Source organism: Vipera berus (genome assembly GCF_964194415.1).
Source record: "Vipera berus genome assembly, chromosome: 8".
Taxonomy (NCBI): domain Eukaryota; kingdom Metazoa; phylum Chordata; class Lepidosauria; order Squamata; family Viperidae; genus Vipera; species Vipera berus.
The window spans coordinates 25717349-25738840 of NC_138211.1; the positions used below are offsets into that span (position 1 = coordinate 25717349).

Genomic DNA, 21492 nt, shown 5'->3' on the forward strand with positions numbered 1-21492 from the left:
TCCCTTGGGGCAGATAAAGCGGGGGTGGTAGTGAAAAAGAAGCCTGCCAAACATGGTCATTCATAATCATGGAGGGGTACCACAGACCAGAATGTGGACAGGCTTTGAAAGCGAAAGATCTAAACCAGTGTTTCTCAGCTTTGACCACTTGAAGATGGGTGGACTTCAACTCCCAGAATTCCCCAACCAGAATGTGGACAGGCTTTGAAAGCGAAAGATCTAAACCAGTGTTTCTCAGCTTTGACCACTTGAAGATGGGTGGACTTCAACTCCCAGAATTCCCCAACCAGAATGTGGACAGGCTTTGAAAGCGAAAGATCTAAACCAGTGTTTCTCAGCTTTGACCACTTGAAGATGGGTGGACTTCAACTCCCAGAATTCCCCAGCCAGCTGGCTGGGGAATTCTGGGAGTTGAAGTCCACCCATCTTCAAGTGGTCAAAGCTGAGAAACACTGATCTAAACTGGGCAGAGGAAGCTGGCTGTAGTGTACAACCAGAAAAGTAAAACTGGATTTTATTTTTTTTAAATAGCAGACAAGCAGGCAGCGACCCAAAGCATAAGGCTCTGTAGCTGATGGGATGCGTTCTCTTCTAGCAGAACTTAAGATGTAGGGACCACACTGGAGCTCTGCTCCCCACCTAGGTTTATCTTCAGTCTCCTCTAACGCTTTGCAGATACACAGAGGAATTTCTGGGCAGGTGTATCTGCCCAGCTGGGAAAAGATTTTTTACATTGGTTGTAAGTGCCATATTTGGAAAATGGCAAGGCTTTGATTGTGCAGTCACCATTTGACTTTTTTTTTTGTTGACACCCCCATTGCCTTCCAGTCATCCCTGTTTCTGGAATGATAAACCCATCCCGGTGTGTTTTAAGATACCCCTCATTTCAAATAGGTCTTGTGCAGGACAAACTTTATTCAGAAGCATCCTCTGAGTGGGCTGGTTCGCAAAATGTTAGAGATGGGGCACAGTCTGGAAAGTGGTGTCTCCTTGATAGTCCTATTCTATTCTATTCTATTCTATTCTATTCTATTCTATTCTATTCTATTCTATTCTATTCTATTCTATTCTATTCTATTCTATTCTATTCTATTCTATTCTATTCTATTCTATTCTATTCTATTCTATTCTTCTATATTCTACATTCATTCTATTCTATTCTATTCTATTCTATTCTATTCTATTCTATTCTATTCTATTCTATTCTATTCTATTCTATTCTATTCTATTCTATTCTATTCTATTCTATTCTATTCTATTCTATTCTATTCTTATTCCACTCCACTCTACAGGAGAATAAAACAAAGGGTTTGTTCCTACGTGGAAGCCTTATCACAATGTTCTTCCTTCACCGTTTCCCCTTTTCTCAGAAGGAAGCAAGCTAAGGGAAGGAGTTGTTCTGGGCCCATCTTTTTTCCCAAGGAATTCATGTAGAGGTTTCACAGTGACTTTCTCTTGACAAGCAGTAGATGTCTTGAAAGATGGAGAGCAGGGAAAGCTTTGGTTCTCCACCATGGCCGTGGAGATTAACAAAGGGCTCCTTCTGCTTAGAAAATCAAAGAGATCACCTACATGCACTCGGAGGGCATCCTGGCTGGGGAGCTGAAGCATGGCCCCCTCGCCTTGGTGGATAAGCTGATGCCGGTGATTATGATCATCATGAGGGACAGCACCTATGCCAAATGCCAGAATGCGCTGCAGCAGGTGATGGCACGGCAGGTAAGCAAAGGGGCCTGGGGGACTCCGGTGTCTTTCCCCCCCCCCCTCGGAATATTGAATGGGGTAATGAGCCCTGCTGACTTTATTTTAGTCAGTTTCAGCTGGGTGGTTGTCTGATTTCTAATGAAAAAACAGCAGACTGTTAACAAAAGGAAGCAGATGTTCCCCTCATAAAGATGAAGGACCTCGTTTCAGCTGGAGGAGACCCACATGGGAGCTTCTTGGTGGATGTCAGAACTGCCATCTTGTGCTTGCGTCTTGCATCCGCCATCTGCCAGTCTGCCCTGAACTGTGGGGGGAGGGAGCTGAATGGGAGTGGGGAGGCCGACTGCTCATCGTACCTTCCAGAGACCAAGTCAAGGTCTCCATTGGGAATGGAACGGAACGGCTTAACAATTCACCAACCAGCCCACCATTGAAGACAGTTCCCCAAGCCATTCAAACTTAATTGGACAATAAGGGACCAGCAAAGAGGAGGAACTGGGGAGGTACTGGATGGGGAAAGTTAACCGGAGAAATTTCAGTTCTAGCTTTGCTATGCTGCAAACCACATGGCCCTTTAGTAAAATATACCTTTCACTACAAATGGAGGATCTTCCTTGCTGAAGGGAAGAAAGTTGGGGCAGGGCTGTCAGTGGCTTTTGACTTGTTTGTAATCTTTCAGCCCCACATTTTCAAATGTGTTCTTTTGTGAAGATAAAGTCTGAGGAGGAAATATAATACAGGTGGTCCTTGTTTAATGACCACTCGTTCAGTGACAGCTCTTTGGTGACCGAACGTATAGTGGCATTGCACAAGTGGTAGTTATGACCAGACCTTATAGTTACATTGCAGTGTCCCTGCAGCCACATGATTGTGATCCTGGTGCTCTGTTCTCGACTCATGATTATGAGCTTCCCTGCTGGCTTCCCATTAGCAAAGTCAATGGGAAAGCCGGCAGGAAGTCGGAAGTTGCAGTCATGTGAGGTGCTTGCTTAAGGATGAAAACTGGGACTGTTGGAACTGCCATTGCTAAGTGGGCAGTCATGTAGTTTTTCAGCTTAACAACAGTGTCACTTAATCATGGAATTTCTGTTCTCAATTAGCATAATTAAACAAGGATCTTGAGCCCCTGAGAAAAATGGAGATACACCCCAAGTAAACAATGGTTGAAGAAGCACTTTCTTCTACCACAATCTAATTTTGTTCTTGTAAGCAAAATGTGTGCATGCAAGGGTGTCCTTGAGAGGGCTGGGCATCAAAAAAGGCAAGATGGCAGCAGGCACAACCATATAGTTTGACTTTTTTGAGTCCAGTCCTCACGGATGGCCCCCATGTGTGCCTCTGAGGCTAGATCGAGTTGGTAGAGACTTCTCTGTTCACTCTTTTTGTTTAATTTTCATAGGGGCGGCCTGTCGTGATTTGTGGTAAGGAAGATAACGAGACCATTAAAAATAACAAGCGAACCATCAAAGTTCCTCATTCGGTGGACTGTCTACAGGGCATCCTGAGTGTGATTCCTTTACAGCTGCTGGCTTTCCATCTGGCTGTTCTCAGAGGCTACGATGTAAGTTACAGCTCTTCGGAAGCCCTTCTCACTCTCCCGATCCCAAACGTTTTCTCTTCCCAGTTAACCCCAGAAGTTCAATCACTCACTTCAGGCTGTGATGTCAGGGGGTTAAGTGGATACGGCAAATTCCTGGGGATCAGCTAGGCTAAATGGAAGAGCAGGTATTTGTGACTTCCGAGCTAAGCCAGAGTTGAGGAACCATCGAGCATCCTTAACTTTTGCTATGACAAAGATTTTAATAGTTTTTATATCATTTTCATTCTTCCAGGTTGACTTTCCAAGAAACTTGGCCAAGTCTGTTACGGTTGAATGAGATGCTTGCCCAAGGTTGACAAGAGATTACTTCCCCGTCACTTTTGGTACCGAAAAACGCTGATTTTAAACATTCTCCTGTGATCAATTCTTACTTCCAATATAGAAAAATCTTTATACTGTAATTGTTGCATTTGTGATAGTTAGGATTTGAATCCATAAACTCCTAGTAGCATTGTTCAGTGGCAGCTAAGTCAAGAGTACTGGTTTTTTTTCTTTTAAATTGTTTGTTGCAATCTTCACCAGTTATATAAAACTGCCTCATTTCCTAGTTTTCTCTAGGACACTCAGAGTGGTGAGCTCATGCAGGGTTGGAAATTGCAAATGACAGATAAGGACTTGCCTTCTTTCCCAAAACTGCTCCATTGCTACCATTGGGAGAGTCTGGTTGGACTTTTTTTTTGGCTCCAAGGTTTCTGTTGGCCAGTGCATTTCCGCGCCCCCCCCGCCGCCCCCCAGCAGTCCAAATTTGTGCAGTCTGTGCTGCCCCAGGCATCTGTTTCCTGAGCATTACTTTTTCCAACCCACTCCTGGTGGGTGGATTGTCTATCAGTCCTTGATTGCAAAGTCTGCATTTTGGAGTTACGCCCCCAGACCTGCAAAAGGGTGTGAAAGCACCTCCCCCCCCGCCCCCCATCCATAAACAGAGATCTGCACAGCTGGTCCTTCTGAGGTGAAGGCCCTGTGTCAAGTCTTTAATGGGAATCAAGTCAAATGTCGGTAGGTTGACTTAACCTTTTAAGTGAGGAGCAGAGAAATCCCTTTTCTCCAAACAAGGTAAATTTCCATTTCAGTGCATCAAAGAGAAATGCCAGCATCTGAAGGTGCAATGAGGAAAAAAAAAGTCTGTCTTGAACTGGTGTGGCTGAAGGCAAACCAGCACCTGTCTGGGCAGCTCTTCAGTCCTTCTCCTGCTTCCCTCGACCTGTGAAGGTGTGTGGTGGATTCCAGGGGGAAGAGTAGAGTTGGAATAGGGGTCATCCAGTGAATCTGGACACCAGAGACGAACAAGGGAGTTGCGTTTTCCATCTGGACATATTTTAGCTCTGCTCTGTATAGCATTCCTATTCCGGATAAAAAGAGGGGAAACCCCCGTGGATTTTGAATTGGAGGGTGAAGCCGCTGAGGAGGGGCCTCAGCAAAATGCCATTTCAAGGCCCCCTGCTTCTGCAGTTATCAGAAATGGGCAGATTTTCTTCCAGTTCAGATAGTTTGCTTTAAACTGTCTTTTAAACTAGATCAGCCCTCTGTGCTTGTGGATATTATGCTGATATATTTCTGCGGTGGGCAAGCGAGCTAAAATGATTCTAAAATGACCCCAATGGGAATAATACAGCAGAGAAGGCATGCAACATAAGGAGAGGACCAAAGATAAATAGATGCCTCGGGAAACATCGTCTAGCTCTGAAATCTCTAGAGGATGCGAACATAATAAAAATCCAGAGTGACCAAAATATGCCGCCCTTCAACCTCCTCCTCATTAGTTAATGGGACAGACATTGGCACCAAAAAGGCTTTCATTGATGTATTTCTAGAATGGAGAAAAGGCAAATTGCACAGAAAGTTAACAGAAATGTAAACTGTGTCAGAATATAGAGGCAAGCTGAATCTAGGCCTGTTCTTGGCACCCTTTGATCCTAATAGGGTGACACAGGGAGACTTGACCATCCTTCTTGCCTCACTGTGCTCTTGGGGGGTGGAGGGGAAATGACCAGCAGCGTCCATTAGATGGAAGCTAAGTTAAGGACCGCTTGGTAAGTGCATAGGAGACTACAGCACACATATTCATCCTAAAATGATGATTTGCACTCATGAAAGACATGGTAGTTTGTGGTGAACACTGGAAAGTTCAGACATTTTATTATAAAAAGAAGTTTCTTGGCCAATGTTAGCATTTGTGTAATGTCCAGATGCTCGGTCTCCATTCTTCTCGGGCTGCTGGTTCCCATCTGAGCTGCCATAACATAGTCAGAAGCCTTAGGATGGCCGCAGGGGGCTCTTCACTCCGCTTGGTCTCCGCTACTTTTAAGTCTGAGAATGAACAGGAAAAAGAGGCCACACCTATTGGAAGCCAACATGGCCTACAAGGCCAGGAGGGAGCCAAGCCGTAAAGGAAAGTGGGAGAAATTTCCCCGCTTCGCTTTCTGCATGAAGCGCTCCCCGTGCTTCCAACACACCCACCTTCCGCCCAGGAAAGCCATGAGTCTGGGGGGGGGGGCAAATTCCCTTGGAATACCACGTGACTCAAAGCACTTCCCCCCCCAAGGCCAACGTTCTCCAGGGCAGGGCCCCCCAACCTCCAAACCACAGCCCCGGTACTGGGCCGTGGCCAGTTTGGAACCAGGCCGCTCAAGTGGCAGGCGAGGGGGTGTGCGCAGCTCCATTTGCATAAGCTGCGGGGCACTAACATGCATGTGAAGCTCCATTTGTGCAAGCAGTGGCTGTGAGTTTCACACACGTGTGCTAGTGCCCACTGCTCATGCAAATGGAGCTGTGTGCACCCTTTCCTCCCCCCCCCACCAGTCCGCAAAACCGGAAAGGTTGGGGACCACCTTCCAGGGCACCCGGCCTTGTGTCCTGTGCCTCCTGGAGTCAGTTCAGTGCTGGCTTGGGCCCAGGGAAGTTGGCCTGTGTGTGTGTGTGTGTGTGTGAGAGAGAGAGAGACGATGGAAAGAGGTGGGCACCGGATCACTTTCTTTTTCTGAATGTATTCAGCTTGCCTTGGTTGATGGGACCATAGTTCGTTTTGTGTATAACTTTTATCATTTCAGTTCTCTTGATTTTGTATTTGTACCTTGCTCTTTGAATAAAGATAAGTGTGTAATCTTCCTTACTTGAGCATCCTTGGATCATTGGGCTTCCTTCGGGGACACGTGCCACCCATGATGACTCAGATTTGGTCTTAGGTGGGCTTTGGTAAAAATTGTAAAAGGGGAAAAGGCCTGCCTGGTTAGGCCTGCATTTCATCCTGACACTGATTTTGAAACCACGGCTTGGACTCATTTTATGAATTCCCTGCAAAGGGTGTATTATTTTGGCTGGGTTTTGTTCCCCAACTGAGGCACGGAACAGCCCTGACACTCTTTATCAAAGCCCCACCCCGTTTTTACACATCTAAAAAAGAGACCAAAGCTGTATTCACGCTATTGCAGCCACTATCTTCTGCACTTTCTTCCCAAGCTTTTTCTATAAAAAACATTTTTTTTGCAGGTATTTGCAACTTTGAGGTGGCTTCTTAATCCACCCAGTCAGCTTTTGCGGAATTCTGCAGATGGCCAGTCACCTCCCAAATTGGCCCAGTTGGGCTGAATCTGCAGAACCCCCTCAAGGCAGGCAAAACCATCCATGCCCCACATTCTTGGCTAACTTGCCAAGTATTCACCATCTATTTACAGCCTCTTAATGTGGTTCATCTCTTGGGGAGGGGGTTTGCCTCAGACACCGTCTTCTGGGCCAGTCAGTGGAGTTTGGTCTATGACCTCTAATGGTCTAAGCAAGATAACTAAACACAAGACACCATGCTGGAATGTGGCTGACGGAGCAGCTTGTGTGGTCCCAGCAACTGGGATGTTCAAGTCGTTCTGGTAGAACATTGGGAAAATCTCCTTATGTGCTTGACAAGGATCTAACAATCTGTGTGTATGTATGTATGTGTGTGTGTTCAAGCAGAGGTTGCTGCACAGCTATTTTTTTTGGAAGTCTTCTATATGAATGGATTTCTACACTGATCTGTAAGTTGGGCTTAATGGTCTCCATAAACCCTTAAATGATGTGATATTTTAGAATTAAAGTTGTACGCATAAACGTCCACTGAGTCGATGGGGCCCATAAAGCTATTGAATCACTGGTGTAAATTACGGTATTCAGCTGCTGTCATTGGGTGAGGATTCCTCCACAAATACAAGACCAAATATTTTGGGGGGAGCAGGAAAGGGAGGGGCTGCCTCATCCATCACTTCCTTTTTTCTACAAATTGAACATAAAAACCAAAGCTCCGATTATTTTTTTTTAATAACATCAGAACTGACAGAATAATGACTGCATTTAATTAAAAAAAACCGACTCATGCAAACTAGCCAAAGGCCCAGAATAATTTGTTTATGCTGGCTGAAGAATCACGAATTGCCTGATTTCCATCCGCTGCACCGGCTGCCCCCATTTCCGGTTTCCATCCGGTCTTCACACAGGGCCAGGTTGGCGGCCCTGTCGTGTCTCCTGTGCTGGGCCCACTGAGCTGGGTGCAGAATAGCAGCGTTGGAAGGGACCTTGGAGGTCTTCTAGTCCCGAGACCACTCTGGGTCCTTGAATTCATAATCCCATGGATGACATATTGGTTCACCAAGACTGATCTGTAAAACTTTTCAAAGAATACAATATGTCCAAACATTTTACGAGAAAAAAACAACAACCACCATGCAGTGCTATTCAATTGAATCTAATCTTGCTCCATTCTGCAAGGAATTCTTTAGAATGGCTAATTTTGCATTATTTAATATAACGAGGCCCAAGGGCTTCCTAGTAAGAGAAAATACCTACATAGTACTGTATGTCCATACATAGTACAAACCCAGTTCAACCTCACTGTCACGTAACATTTAGTGTCACCGTCCCAAGTTGAACACTTCTAGTCTTGGCTTCTCCGTTCCAGGTGCTGGAATGCTTTGAGCTGATCCCGTTGGCTCTTATGTCACCCGGGAACATGAAGAAAAGGAAAGAGAAGCCATCTTAGCAGTTGTGGGCCTGCATATCCTGAGCCCTGGGAAAGAGCGCCCTCAGCAGCGCTGGCCCAACACGCCCATTGCTCTATTGACATGGTCGCATCTTGGAAGCCTCCATCTAGACTTAGAAGGTTCCTCTTACTTAAGCCTTGCTTGGATTCAGGTCTTGAAAACAGCTCATTCTGCTGAGATCCATAGCACCTTGCAGAAGTGTTGGGCACAATCTGTAACAGCAGCTGCCTGAATTTTGGGGGGTCCCTGAGATGGGGAATGAGGACATTTGAATCGCTTCTGCAGGATGTCCTTCTGTGCAAAGCCATCACCAAGGGGTGGAGATGCACCAGACGCCCTTCCCACCGTGCGAAAACCTGTGGCTTTCTCCAGTTCTGGCTTGTGCTGCCATGGGTCAGTCTCCTAACGTGGGGTGGGGGTGGGGGATGGAGGGTGGGTGTTTCTCCTGCAATGTGACTTCAGCCAAATCAATGGGAGTTCAGGGCAAGGAATGGGCAGGCTCCCACAGAAGCCCTCAATTGCTGCCTACCAGCTTTCTTGCTGGTTGAGTGGAAGACGGCCAGTGATCACAATGCTTTGTAAAGGAGGTGCTTGTCATTTACACACAATATTTATACATTAATAAAAGCAATACAACCATAGAGAGAGAAAAAAATAAACAAGCACAGCTTGATATAATAATATGCCATGAAATATCATTGGCTTTATAATAAGTTACTACAATGTGGAAAAAAAACCCAAGATCTTTTATCCGTACAGAATAGGAAATGCTTCCATTTAAAATATGGCAAGCACACAATAATAATATATACACCACAGATTTGGAATGTTGCTTTTCACTTGTGCACAGAACTTTTGCATATTTGTATTTGTGTATCTTTGTCTGGATTTACATTTTTTAAATTATTTCGTATCCTTTCCCTGTTACCCTGGGAATTTATATTCTTTTGAGTCTAGAATCGAGAAGACAAAAGCTTTTAATAAAACCAGATGCTATTTAAAATTGAACTCCCTCTCAAATTGTCCCTATGCAGTTAGCAATAAAAAAATGCTGGGGTTGTTTTTCAAAGCATTTTGGTACATTTTGAGGCACTGTTAATTATAATGAGTAAAACCTACTTTTATATGACATGACTACAGCAATAATATTTCTGAGCACAGTCCGAAGAGAGGATATCCATGGGGAGGGGCAAAGTCAAGATAGAGGCCATGCAATGGAAGACCCAACCTTTTTATAACACATAAAAAGATAAAGCTTTGATCACAGAGTTTGTGACCACCAACTTGACTTTATTTTACCTCCGCTGGGTATATCGCTCTGCTGTTGAGTCGTCTTCCTGACAAACCCTGACAAAACCACGGAACTACTTTTCTGGAGTTCCCATCCATCTCTGCTGGCTTCTTGATACCCAGCAAGCTTCATCTGGAAGAAACTTAAAAGAGCTACTCAAGTAGATTGTGCCCAATTGCTAACCAGCCAACCCGGGTGTTGCGGCTTTCCTAAGAGGTAAACCCCAGTGATCAAATTGATCACAAGCTGCAATCCAATGAAAGGATATTTCTCAAGAGGGATCTCACGTGGCAGAAGCCAAAGGGATGCATGTGTACGCTTGTGTGTTGAGGGTGATCTTCACTGTTCTGCCTGCAGACACAGTTATCTGTTCTGGAAGAAAGATCTATGGAGAAAGGCAGTTGAATCTTTCTGCCATGCTGAAGAAGCAGCTCTGGGTAAGTGTCCCCCCCAAAAAGGAGAACTCCCCCCCCCAGGACATTGGTTTTTCATCCTCAGTGTCCACCATGTCCTTTCATGCTTTGTTCTTTGCTTCTTTGAGGACGGAATAAGCAGAGACCATAGCTTGTTTTATAGTTTTACACTTTGTTGTTAGTAGATCACCGAAAAAATCTCTCTGTCTCTGCTGGCATGAAAGTAGATCGGGTTGAAAGCTTCAACTTCAGCCTTAGAAAAGGTCCTATTGAGTTTAATCATTGTAACGTGCAGTCAAAAGCCAGGTAGGAACTTCATGAGTGGTCCATTTTTTTTAAAAAAAACTGACTTTCACATGTCACTTTGCAGAGATGGGTATGTGCTTTGTACACAAGAGAACCACCTGCATTTCATTACAGGGCAGTTGGGCACGTTATCCCTTTGAGCAAAATTGTGCCCTGGCAAAGGTACAAATTGATGTTGCTCTTCTTTTTTGGGGCTTACTGCTGACGTTAAGCACGTGTGTCACCTAACAACTAGGCTTTCCAAGAAAAACCTTCCAGCTGTAGAGCCCACACAGATATGACGGGGAGATACATGGTCCCTGCCGGTTCCTATTCATTCCTCTGCAGACCCCTTGCAAGAAGGGTCAGAAAAGTTAAGATGGCAGCCATGACTGCACAGGTAAGGCCCATCCCTTTTCTAAGCACACGGATGCAAGATGCATCAGACAGAGAGGTGGTGCTTTAATCCTGTAGTTGCAGCCATCATCTTTTGATTTTTTTTGACCCCACCTGTAACACCCACATTGCTATGCCTGAAGAGCAATCTTAACACGGTGGCAATTCAGGAGCTCAAGCCAACCAAAGTAAAATACTGTCAGGTAGCATTGAGTTACACTTAAATAAAGGATGCTTAAGCCAAGGGATGAAAAGTTGCACCACTGAAGCCATAAAAGTGCAAAATGCTTAACTTTAGCTTTTGGAAATTAATTTGATGAGTGCAGAGGAGGATGTTTACTTAAGTTGTCCTTCGGAAAGCATCCACTAGTTAAAGGGGCATAAAAATTTAAACATTTGGTGTGCATGACCTCGGAAAGTTGCTGCTCCCTATTACATCCTCAGCTCCCAAAGGAGGGTCTTGGATGCTTTCCTGCCGGTGATGTTGAGCAGGACCAGTGGTCTTAAACTGGTTCACCCCCTGCCCCAATTTGTAACGCACAAAGAAGAACAAAATGCTACCAGGGCATCTTGGAGCATCTAGTTTGCCTCCCTTGGCAAAATGCAGCGGGGCCATGAAAACAGCCCCATTTCTCTGACACCATAGGCAGGGGAGGGTCCCCAAAGTCAAAATAGTGGTCACAGCATCATAATTAAAGCCCGATAGTTTCTGTCATTTTTTGGATGGTCTAGCCCATTAATACACCATTAATGAGTATCTGGCTTCACAGTGTTCTAGTGGGTGGTGGGCCAAGGGCTCCCCGGCCCCCTGCAGCCTCCACTCATTGATCCCCTGACCCTAAGGTGAAAGCTGATGATGGCATCCCCAGCCATTTCAAGGCAGAGAAACAACATGCTTTAAGCATATTAACCCTTAAAAAGATAAACCCCTCCCCCCCCCACTTGGGTCACGTGGCTTCACACGTTTTGGTCCTTACCGCTCCAAAAATGCAAGCTTGGCCCTCCCCCAAAGTTGCTCGTCCCAATTCGGATTATTTCAAGTCCTTTGGCTTCAATGGCCCTCCCTAAAGAAGGACCCACCCCGTGTCAGGCCGCGATCTTCAGTGATGTTTCTCAAACTTGGCGAGTTTTAAGAGACGTTAGCTGGACAATGCTAGGAGCTGAAGCTCAGCTGCCTTAAAGGAGCCAAGTTTGAGAAATCCTGATCTGGAAGCTGATGGTGCTCACATGCCCAGAAATCCCAAAACCAGGGGGCACCCAAGGCAGAGAGGCAGGAGACGGTGCTCAGAAAAACCAGCGTGGGAAATGCAGTGAAATTCAGGAAGGTTCCAGCCATGTCGGCCAACACATAACCATCTTTTTCCAAGCCGGGGGTTGTGAGGCTTCCATGTCTACCCATCCAACTACCTTTCTCATTTGCAGGTTATTGTCTGCTTTCCTTCTACCCATCGCAATCAAGGCAATCCCAAGGCACCCAGATTTAGAGGCCAGAACTGGAAAGCGACAGTTACAAGCTGGCTGAGTTCACCACCATGAAACCTTAAACCTGGGATAAGAGAAAGAAGCCACTCTGTCCAATTGGGTCAACCTAATTGTGGTTTAATGGGCTGTTTGAATTACAAGACACAGGTAGTCCTTGACTCACAACAGTTCATTTAGTGACCATTCAAAGTTAAAACGGCACTGACTTATGACCGTTTATCACACTTACAACCATTGCAGCATCTTCGTGGTCACATGATCAAAATTAAAGAGCTTGGCAACTGACTCATACTTATGACCGTTTCTGTGTCCCGGGGTCCCCTTTTGTGACCTTCTGACAAGCAAAGTCAATGGGGAAGCCAGGTTCACTTAACAATTGTGTTATTAATTTAACAAGTGCAGTGATTCGCTTAACAACTGGGGTAAGAAATGTAAAATGGGGCAAAACTCACTTAACAATTGTCTTGCTTAGCAACATAAGTTTTGGGCACAATTGTCGTCGTAAGTCAAAGACTACCTGTATTCCATCCCGTTTGAACCTGGGCTAATCTGATGAGTGAACCCAGCCAGGGCAACGTCATCAGAGCCACTTCCTCTCCAGCTTCTGCTGGCCTCTTTCTATTTCCTGGAATCCTTCTATTTCCGAGAAAATATAACTATGACTGAGATCTAGAACACCTCTAGAAGAATTCTCTCTGCCCCAGCTCTCATTCTAGACATCCGTTACTCAATCCACAAAACCATGTCAACATACTGGTATATGAACCCACTGGACAAAAAAAATCTTTGTTAACACCTCCAAAAAGGCAATCGGTTTTCAGCACTATCAACTCTCTTCGTTCTTTCATTTTCCCTTCTGGATTGCTATTTTTATGGCAACAGAAAACAAGAGAACAAAAAATGAAACAACAACAACAACAGTGGTCAGTGTAGAAATGGAAATAGAGCTGTCTTAACACCCCCCACCCCCCACCCCTGCATAGGAATCTGTTTTAGAGCAGAGCAATTGCATAATATAAACTGTACCTGGAAGTCTCTGACAATCGGCATCTAACCATAGTTATTCAGAAAAAAGAAAAAAAAACACTCAGCGTATATAATGGTAAGGTTAATCCAGTTCTGTCTGCATCTCACCCTGGTTGACTCTGCTGCCCTGCTGTCAATCTGGGCTGGTTATTTTTCTAAGCTGGCCAGCAGGAAACTTCACCCAGAATTTGACCCATTTGGTCACCTATGTTAAGAAGAATAGGAGGAGGGGAGCGTGTTTGGCTATTTCCAGCTGTTTTATGTCCTCCTATAAAATCAACTGCTTCTTGATGCTTTCAGGTATTCAGACATTGCACAGGATGTCTGCCAATGTATCCTCAGAGGATGGTGGGACTCTTCCCACCTAGTCTGGCTCTCCAGCTTCTCTATCGCCTGCCGTTAGCTGAAAAGCTGTGTGGTTTCTTTTTTGTTTTGCAAAGTGGAAGGCCCTGGAGTCTTTCATCCATTACCGTAACCTGTATTTCACTGTAAAGGCTCTCATTCTTGCAGCAACACACCCCGTCCAGATCCATGAAAAATTATCATCCCTCTGGTAGAAAATTCCATCACCATCAGCCCAGTTGATAGGAATGGCACTGTGTTGGACTGCAGCGGATTCTGTGATCAGAGGCAGGTTCTCCAGATGTTCCCACCACTAATTCATGGGGAAAGCCGTTTTCCAAGGACTACTGGCTTTGCCCAATGATGCCATTTTCTCCCATCTTTATCCCACAGTCTTCCTTCCTTCCTTCTTTCCAATTGCAGAGATTCTTTTGGAACTGAAAACAGGGGATTTGAGATTTCCAGTAAAGTTGAGGCATCTTAAAAAAAAAAGTAACGATAAAAGCAGTTCCTTCTCTTCCTTGCCCAGAACGCAAAGGCCACTTCTCTGAATGGAACTGCAACAGCGCAGCTGGAAATGGCTCGAGAAATGCTTCTGGGAGAGAGCGGCTTGGGCTTTAGATGGAAGGGCGGGGCGGGGGGCGGGAAGGAGGTGGAGCCCGGTTGGGGGGAGGAGCATGAGGAGGGGGCGGAAGCAGCGTGGAAGGTGGGGAAGGGGTGGGGGGTGTGGGTGAGCTCGGGGCTGGCGGGGTGTAGATGGGGGCCAGGGGGGGAGGGTTGTAAGCAGGGGCGGGGGGCGGGGATGGAGGGTGGTAGGTGTTGTTGAGCGGGTACTTGGGTGGCGCCTGGAAGGTCTTCACTCGGGTGAAGGTAATGCAACGTCCCTGAAAGACAAGCAAAAAATGAGACTCTTCCAGTAGGACAAAGCAAAGACACTGTAAATTCTGAATGCCTTGGGAAGAGGAGAGGAGAGGATAACACAATAACAGAATCACAGAGCCAGAAGGGACCTGGGAGGTCTTCTAGTCCGACCCCCTGCTCAGGCAGGACACCCTATACCAGTGGTGGCGAACCTATGGCACGCGTGCCAGAGGCGGCACTCAGAGCCCTCTCTGTGGGCACGTGCACCGTTGTCCCAGCCCCATGTCCCCCCACGGCCCCACCCTCACCAGCAGCCCCCTCCAGAGGAGAGTCACTCCCGGGCACGGCCCTCGTGGAGCAGCGCGGCCAAGGACATGGCAGCCGGGCAGCAGGGACAAGACTCCGCCCTCACGCTCCATCGTGTGCAGATGATGCTGCGGGGTGCAAGGAGAGGGCATGGTTCCCATGGCACTGCAGGGCCGCCTGGGCAATCTGCTGCGGTGGGCCGTAGAGGTGGTGGGTGGCCCTGTGGGCGGGCGGGCGAGGGCCGGGGCAGTTTTTGGGCACTCCGTCTCTAAAAGGTTCGCCATCACTGCCCTATACCATTTCAGACAAACAATTGTCCAATCTCTTCTTAAAAACATCCAGTGTTGGAGCATTCACAACTTGTGGAGGCAAGTTGTTTCACTGATTAACTGAAGAGAAGAGGGGAGGCGAGGATAGAATAGAGGAGACTAGGACAGAACAGAACAGAACAGAACAGAACAGAACGCGGAACAGAATCACAGAGCTGGAAGGGACCTTGGAGGTCTTCTAGTCCAACCTCCTTTCCAAGGCTGGAGACCTTATTTCATCCCAGACAAAAGAAGGACCCTCTCCTCCACCCATGGGGTTAATGGAAAGCAAGCCAACAAGGGCCTGCATTGGCCATCCCCTTCCTTGTTTCTGGTCTTGGGGGGAGGGGGGGGCTTCAGTCAAGGTTTGCACCCCTTAACCATGGAAGCCTTCGTCCCTCTACTCCCCCTGCAAAGTTAAGAAAGTGAGAGGAACTGGCCTAATTAGAGAAAATATATTGCCTAATTACACAGATTTTTTTGTGCAGACCAGTTCCCTACTATATTGCATTTTTGTATGTTACTGTGATGAAGATATGCAATTTTAAAGATATTCCCCAATACAGTTTTTTAAAAAATAGGTGAACTACATTGATTCTAAAATGTAAGTTTCTTTGCCTGGATTGTTAGAAAAATAGTGCAGGGCCACACCTGGCTCTGAGACCAACAGAAAAGCTGATGGCAAACCTGAGGTGCAGAGGGCCAGAATGGCAAACAAATGGTTGTAGATTAAACCAAACAACACGCAGATGGCCTTCATGGCCCTCGCCTACTGACCTGATGCTCCTTGACCATTGGTGACTTATGAAGGCGCTGAACGAGTGGTATTTAAGGTCAGTCCTTGAAGTGGCAGCTGTTGTGGTATCCCCAAGATCACAGGATTGTGATCTGGGCTTTAACCAAATACAGTTTGGAGCATCCCTGCTGGCTTCCCACAAAGTCAGTGGAGAGGCCAGCAGGAAGTCAGAAGTTGTGGTCACATGAGGTCCTCACATAATGACACGATTCATTTAACAATGGCAAATAGGGACTTCCAGAATGGAACATTGCGGCTTATGACCACATTGCTTATTGATGGAAATTCCAGTCCCAATTACCATTAAGTGAAGACTCCTCTATTGTGGGGTGGGATGGACAATGAGGGCCATGGAAGTGTCCTGTATGTCATTTGTAGTAGTGAGCAGAACACCTTACAAGAGTCCACCCTTTACCCATGCCTACTGTATATATTTTATTAATTTTTGTGGGGTTAGGGTTAGGGTTAGGGTTGGGTTTTTTTTAAAAAAATAACATTCTTAATATTTAGCAAACAGCATATTGACTGGGTTCATGTATTTAAAAACAATAAGTAAGAGTTAATTTCTATATTATCATAATATGTTAGTTAATCGCTCAATAGTCTTTTTCCTACTAGTATATCTTCAATGTTACATAGTACATATCACCTTCTGCCAATGTCAACACCCCACCGCCCTGTGCGCTCCCACAGAGAGGGCCTCCTCAGGGTGCCACCGCTCAAGGAATGTCGGCTGGTGGCCCCCAGGGGGAGGGCATTCTCAGTGGGTGCGCCAGCCCTCTGGAACTGCTTACCAACTGAAATCCGGATGGCCCCCGACCTCCGCACCTTCCGGCGCGACTTGAAGACTTACCTATTCCAGCAGTCCGGCCTGGCCTGATAGCTCTAATTGGGGTCCCAGTTTGTTTTGTTTATTGTTTTTTCAGTACTGTTTCATTATGTTTGCCTACCTTACTCTGTACACCGCCCCGAGTCCCTCGGGAGAAGGGCGGTTTATAAAAACAAATAAATAAATAAATAAATAAAATAAAATAAATGTTCCTTTCTCTCTAACTCATTTTTCTAGCCATTGGTAAAAATTGTCCCATGTTCTAAAAGTACATTGAGTCTTCCTTCTCTTTTATCTTTAATGTCAATCTGTCCATTTCTGCACAATCCAAAATTTTCTTAATTAGTTCTTCTTTCATTGGTAAGTTTTCATTTTTCCAACATTGGGGAAATACAATTCTTGCTGCAGTTAATACATGTAAAATTAAATATATACAATCTTTCTCGTAGTTTCCTCCTATTATGCCTAATAGAAACAGTTCTGGCTTGAAATCTATATGTTTTTTAGTCATTTTTTCCAACCATATGTGTATTTTTGACCAAAATCTTTTAGCTTTAGGGCACGTCCACCAGATATAATAATAAGTACCTAGTTTTTGTTTACATTTCCAACACTTGTTTGATGTATTTTTAAACATTTTTGCTAATCTCACTGGTGTTAGATGCCATCTGTAAAACATTTTGTATAAGTTTTCTTTGTAAGCCACCACTTTCATTAATTTAGCATTTCTTTCCCATAATCTTTGCCAGTTTTCTAATTCTATATTATGTCCAAAGTTCTTTGCCCATGTTACCATTGGTTCTTTTACTTGTTCCTCTTCCATCTTTAAGTTTAACAAATATTCATAGAGTTTCTTAATCAATTTTTCATCTGTTTTTATTAGTATCTGGTCAAATTCTGTCTGTTCTTTACAGAATCCCATTGTTTTAGCATCTTTTTCATATCTCGTTTGAATTTGCAAGTATGGCCACCACGATAGTTCATGCCCATGCCTACTTCTTACAAGGCATTTAAGGACCTTGCAGGGCATGGCCAAGATGGTTCTGAGGGTGATGATAAGAGTGCCATGTTTTGTGACGCGAATGGCCTTGGGTGAGCGGAGGAAGAAACGCAGCCGAGACAATGGTCGGATAAGAGGCAGATCAGCCCTGTGGTGGGGGAGGCGTTTCAGGAGGGACCTTCCCTTCTGGGGGAAAAGCTCTCAGTCTTGCAAGATTCTCTTTAATGTGACCCTTTAGTGCAGGGGTCCCCAAATTTGGCAACTTTAAAACTTGTGGACTTCAACTCCCAGAATTCCTCAGCCAGCCATGGGGAATTCTGGGAGTTGAACTCCACTAGTTTTGAAGTTGCCAAGTTTGGAGACCCCTTCTTTAATGTAAAGATCAAGCTAATATTCCTCAGCGTGCTTCTCGTCTGGACTACGTTGAAGGGCTAGTAAATTTTGCGTTGCAACATTTCCAAGTGGGCCGGTTCAGTTTGGTGCCGGTCAAATATCTTTCTCTTTGGCTCCATTTGTGCCACCTGTCGAGCGCCCGGCTTGTGCTCTTCTGCGGCAGAAGTATCTCTCCCCCCCCCCAGGGATTAGAGGGGGCGTCTGCAAAGGACACAGCCGGTGGTCAGGGCAGGACCGAGCAGAGGGAAGGAGCCAGCAGTCTGAAGCTGCAGGCCCCCTTCCCAGCAAAACCAGCAGAGCTATGGCCGACCTTCCCAGGTCCAAACTGGGAAAGAGAGAAAGGCTGTTTTGTCAGTTGGTCCTGCTCACTGCGCTCGTCACAGATAGTCCTCGACTTACCACCATCCGTTTAGGGAGTGTTCGAAGTTACAACAGCCTTGAAAAAAGTGACTTATGAGACTTTTCCACCCTTGCGACCACTGCAGCATCCCCCTGCTCAGGTGATCCAAACTCAGAACTGTCCTGTGTTTACCAGGGTTGCAGTGTCCCCTTTTGCAACCTTCTGACGAGCAAAGTCAGAAGGAAGCCAGATTCACTTAACAACTATGGCAAGAAAGATTGCAAACCTCACTTTAACAATTATCTTGCTTAACAAGAAAAATTGTTGGGCTCCATGGTGACCGTAAGTCGAGGACCACCTGTGCTTGTGACGCAGAGCAGTGCCCAAGAGTTAGAGCTTGCTCCGCAAGAGCCTTTGGCCAGGGCTGGGTCTCCGCAGCCCTTTGCGTTCTGAGCCGGGAAACAATCCTGGGATCTCACGTCTGTCTTTGCCTTCCACAAAACTAAACATGATGTTTAGCCAACTGCGTCTCCACCACCCAGACCCATCTCTCCTCTTTGGCCCCGAAGGGGAGCTCAAGCAGGATTAGTCCAGTTGGATTTCTTAATGTCCAGGTATTTTAATCATAAAGAAATGATGGCCGCTGGCAGAAACCCCAGCCAGAAAGAAAAATGCCTGAGTTTGTTTTGCCTGCAAGCCTGCTCAGTGGGGACAGAAAAAACACTGGTTAATCTGACTGGAGCTCCTGAAGTCCCCTACAAAATCAGGTAAAATGTTTGCAGAACACAAAGAGCTTTCCAAATGTTGGGTCACCAGAGCAGATGTGATACAAAGCAGGATTTGGACCCTGAATTTAGGAACAAACAGAGTGTGTGCTTCTTGGGAAGGGAGCGGTTTAGAAAGCAGACAGGAGACTCTGAGAGCTCCAACGCAAGGCTGTATTTTACAAACATCAACTCTTTGCACCCTGAGGGGAATGCGGCTGTGCCACACGCTTCACTTTTAAAATCCAGGGGCCCCATTTCTGCCCCATTTGGGGAAATGCTTGGCACTGGGAGGACCAAATATTGTTTGTGTGGGGGAGGAGGAGGACTCCCTGCAAAGATATTGAGAAGCTGCAAATACACATGCTGTGAATGCGTAAATAAATGCATATGCTGGCATGGAAACGACCCGTGTATCCTATTTAATTTGCATTTCCAAAATCCACAGAAGGAATGTGAACTAAACCTGAATGGCAATTTGGAGGTTTTGAATTGATCTCATAGGCATTTGTTGTAGCTAAGTGAGACGGTTGTTAAGTGAGCTTTGCCTCATTTTATGACCTTTGTTGTCACTGTGAAATGAATCACTGTGGTTGTTGAGCTAGTAACACGGTTGTGAATTAAATCCGGCTTCCCCGTTGACTTTGCTTGTCAGGTTGCAAAAGCTGATCACATGACCCCAGAATGCTGCGACCGTCATAAATAGGAGCCATTTGCCAAGCATTCAAATTCTGATCACGTGATCGTGGGGATGTGAAAAATGGCCATAAGTCACTTTTTTCAGTGATGCTGTAACTTTGAACCTTCACTAAATGAATGGTTGTAAGTTGAGGACTGCCTGTATTTATTGCTATCCAGATGTCAAAGAACCGTATTTTATATAGAAAGTAATCAATATTGATATATAGCAAAGAATATCAGCTCTTGATAATGTAATTCCTTCCATACCTTATTTTGCATGCAAGTTTGTGCGGTTAGCAATTTTCCTTTTTAATGCACACACTGGAGGGAGGGGAGAGATAAACAATTTTCAGAAAGAGCTCCTGAAGCTTTAAGTCTGAACACATCTGATAACTGGCTAACAAACGCCTTAAAAAGCCCCCGTTTATCATGCAAAGGCAAAGGTAAAGGTAAAGGTAAAGGTTCCCCCGCACATGCGTGCTAGTCGTTTCCGACTCTAGGGGCCGGTGCTCATCTCCGTTTCAAAGCCGAAGAGCCAGCGCTTGTCCGAGGACATCTCCGTGGTCATGTGGCCGGCATGACTAGACGCCAAAGGCGCACGGAACGCTGTTACCTTCCCACCGGAGTGGTCCCTATTTTTCTACTTGCATTTTTACGTGCTTTCGAACTGCTAGGTTGGCAGAAGCTGGGACGAGTAACAGGCGCTCACTCTGTTACGCGGCACTCGGGATTCGACCCGCCAAACTGCCGACCTTCCGATCGACAAGCTCAGCGTCCTAACCCACTGAGCCACCGCGTCCCTATTGCAAAGGCAAAACACAGCTGTAAAATTCCACAAGCGCAACCCATTAATTAAGGCCCCCATTCCCAATCCTATTAATAATCTTGTTTTTTTTGGGGGGGGGAGGAAACAGCCCTTGTGCCTCTTTTAAGGTAGGGAAGGCACGTGGGCGTTTGGGCTGTCCTCTTGAAAGTAAAAATAACCTCATTAATGCCGAGAAAATTGCAAACCTCGGCCCTTGAAAATGTGACCATAGTCCTTTGCTCTGATTGCAAACAGCTGTGTTTGGTGGCAACCTTCCTCAAGGAAATTCATTTCACAACTTTGTTCAGCCCTATCCTTGAAAATTAGCTGCAGAAATGTAGTTTGCCTTTTGCCTCACCAGCAGTACCAAAAATGAACAATCCTGCCTCAATGATGCGAGGCTGAGAACCATGGGAGCCCCAGTCATCTTTGTCACTGTAAACTGGCCAGGCCAGGGGATTCTGCAGGGAGGTGGGTCCAAAAAGTTAAGTTGTGGGGCACAACTATATGATGGAAGCTCTGCCCTTTATTCTTGTCACGTGGTTCTGACTTTTTTGCCCCCTACCGGACATCCCTTGGCCAAGGCCATCTCCTCCCATTGGTGGCACAAAGCAGCCTTCCAGAGCGATTCTGGAAAATGAAATCCTAACCCACTTGGCAAGAATCTGTGTGCAATACAATCAGCGTTGGACTGGGACCACATTTCAAATTAATATTTTCTGCAGATGTTTTTGGCCTCTACACCAGGGGTCCCCAACCCCTGGTCCCTGGACCTGCACTGGGCTGTGGCATGCCAGAAACTGGGCTGTACAGACAAGTGAAGTGAAGGCAGCATGTGAAACCATGTCCCCTCTGGTCCACAGA

The 21492-nt window shown here is 45.9% G+C and overlaps 1 protein-coding gene across 3 annotated transcripts in view; it reads left to right on the forward strand.

Annotated features, from left to right (window-relative positions):
- The window catches only part of GFPT1 (glutamine--fructose-6-phosphate transaminase 1), a 52930-nt gene extending 46521 nt beyond the window's left edge, over window positions 1-6409 (forward strand). For all 3 annotated transcript variants that reach the window (XM_081333596.1, XM_081333594.1, XM_081333595.1), the window contains 3 exons: window positions 1552-1719; window positions 3104-3265; window positions 3537-6409. In XM_081333596.1, coding sequence (XP_081189722.1) covers window positions 1552-1719; window positions 3104-3265; window positions 3537-3581 — 375 coding nt within the window. In that variant the 3' untranslated portion in view covers window positions 3582-6409. The remainder of the gene's footprint in view (window positions 1-1551; window positions 1720-3103; window positions 3266-3536) is intronic.
- Window positions 6410-21492: the final 15083 nt, after the last annotated feature.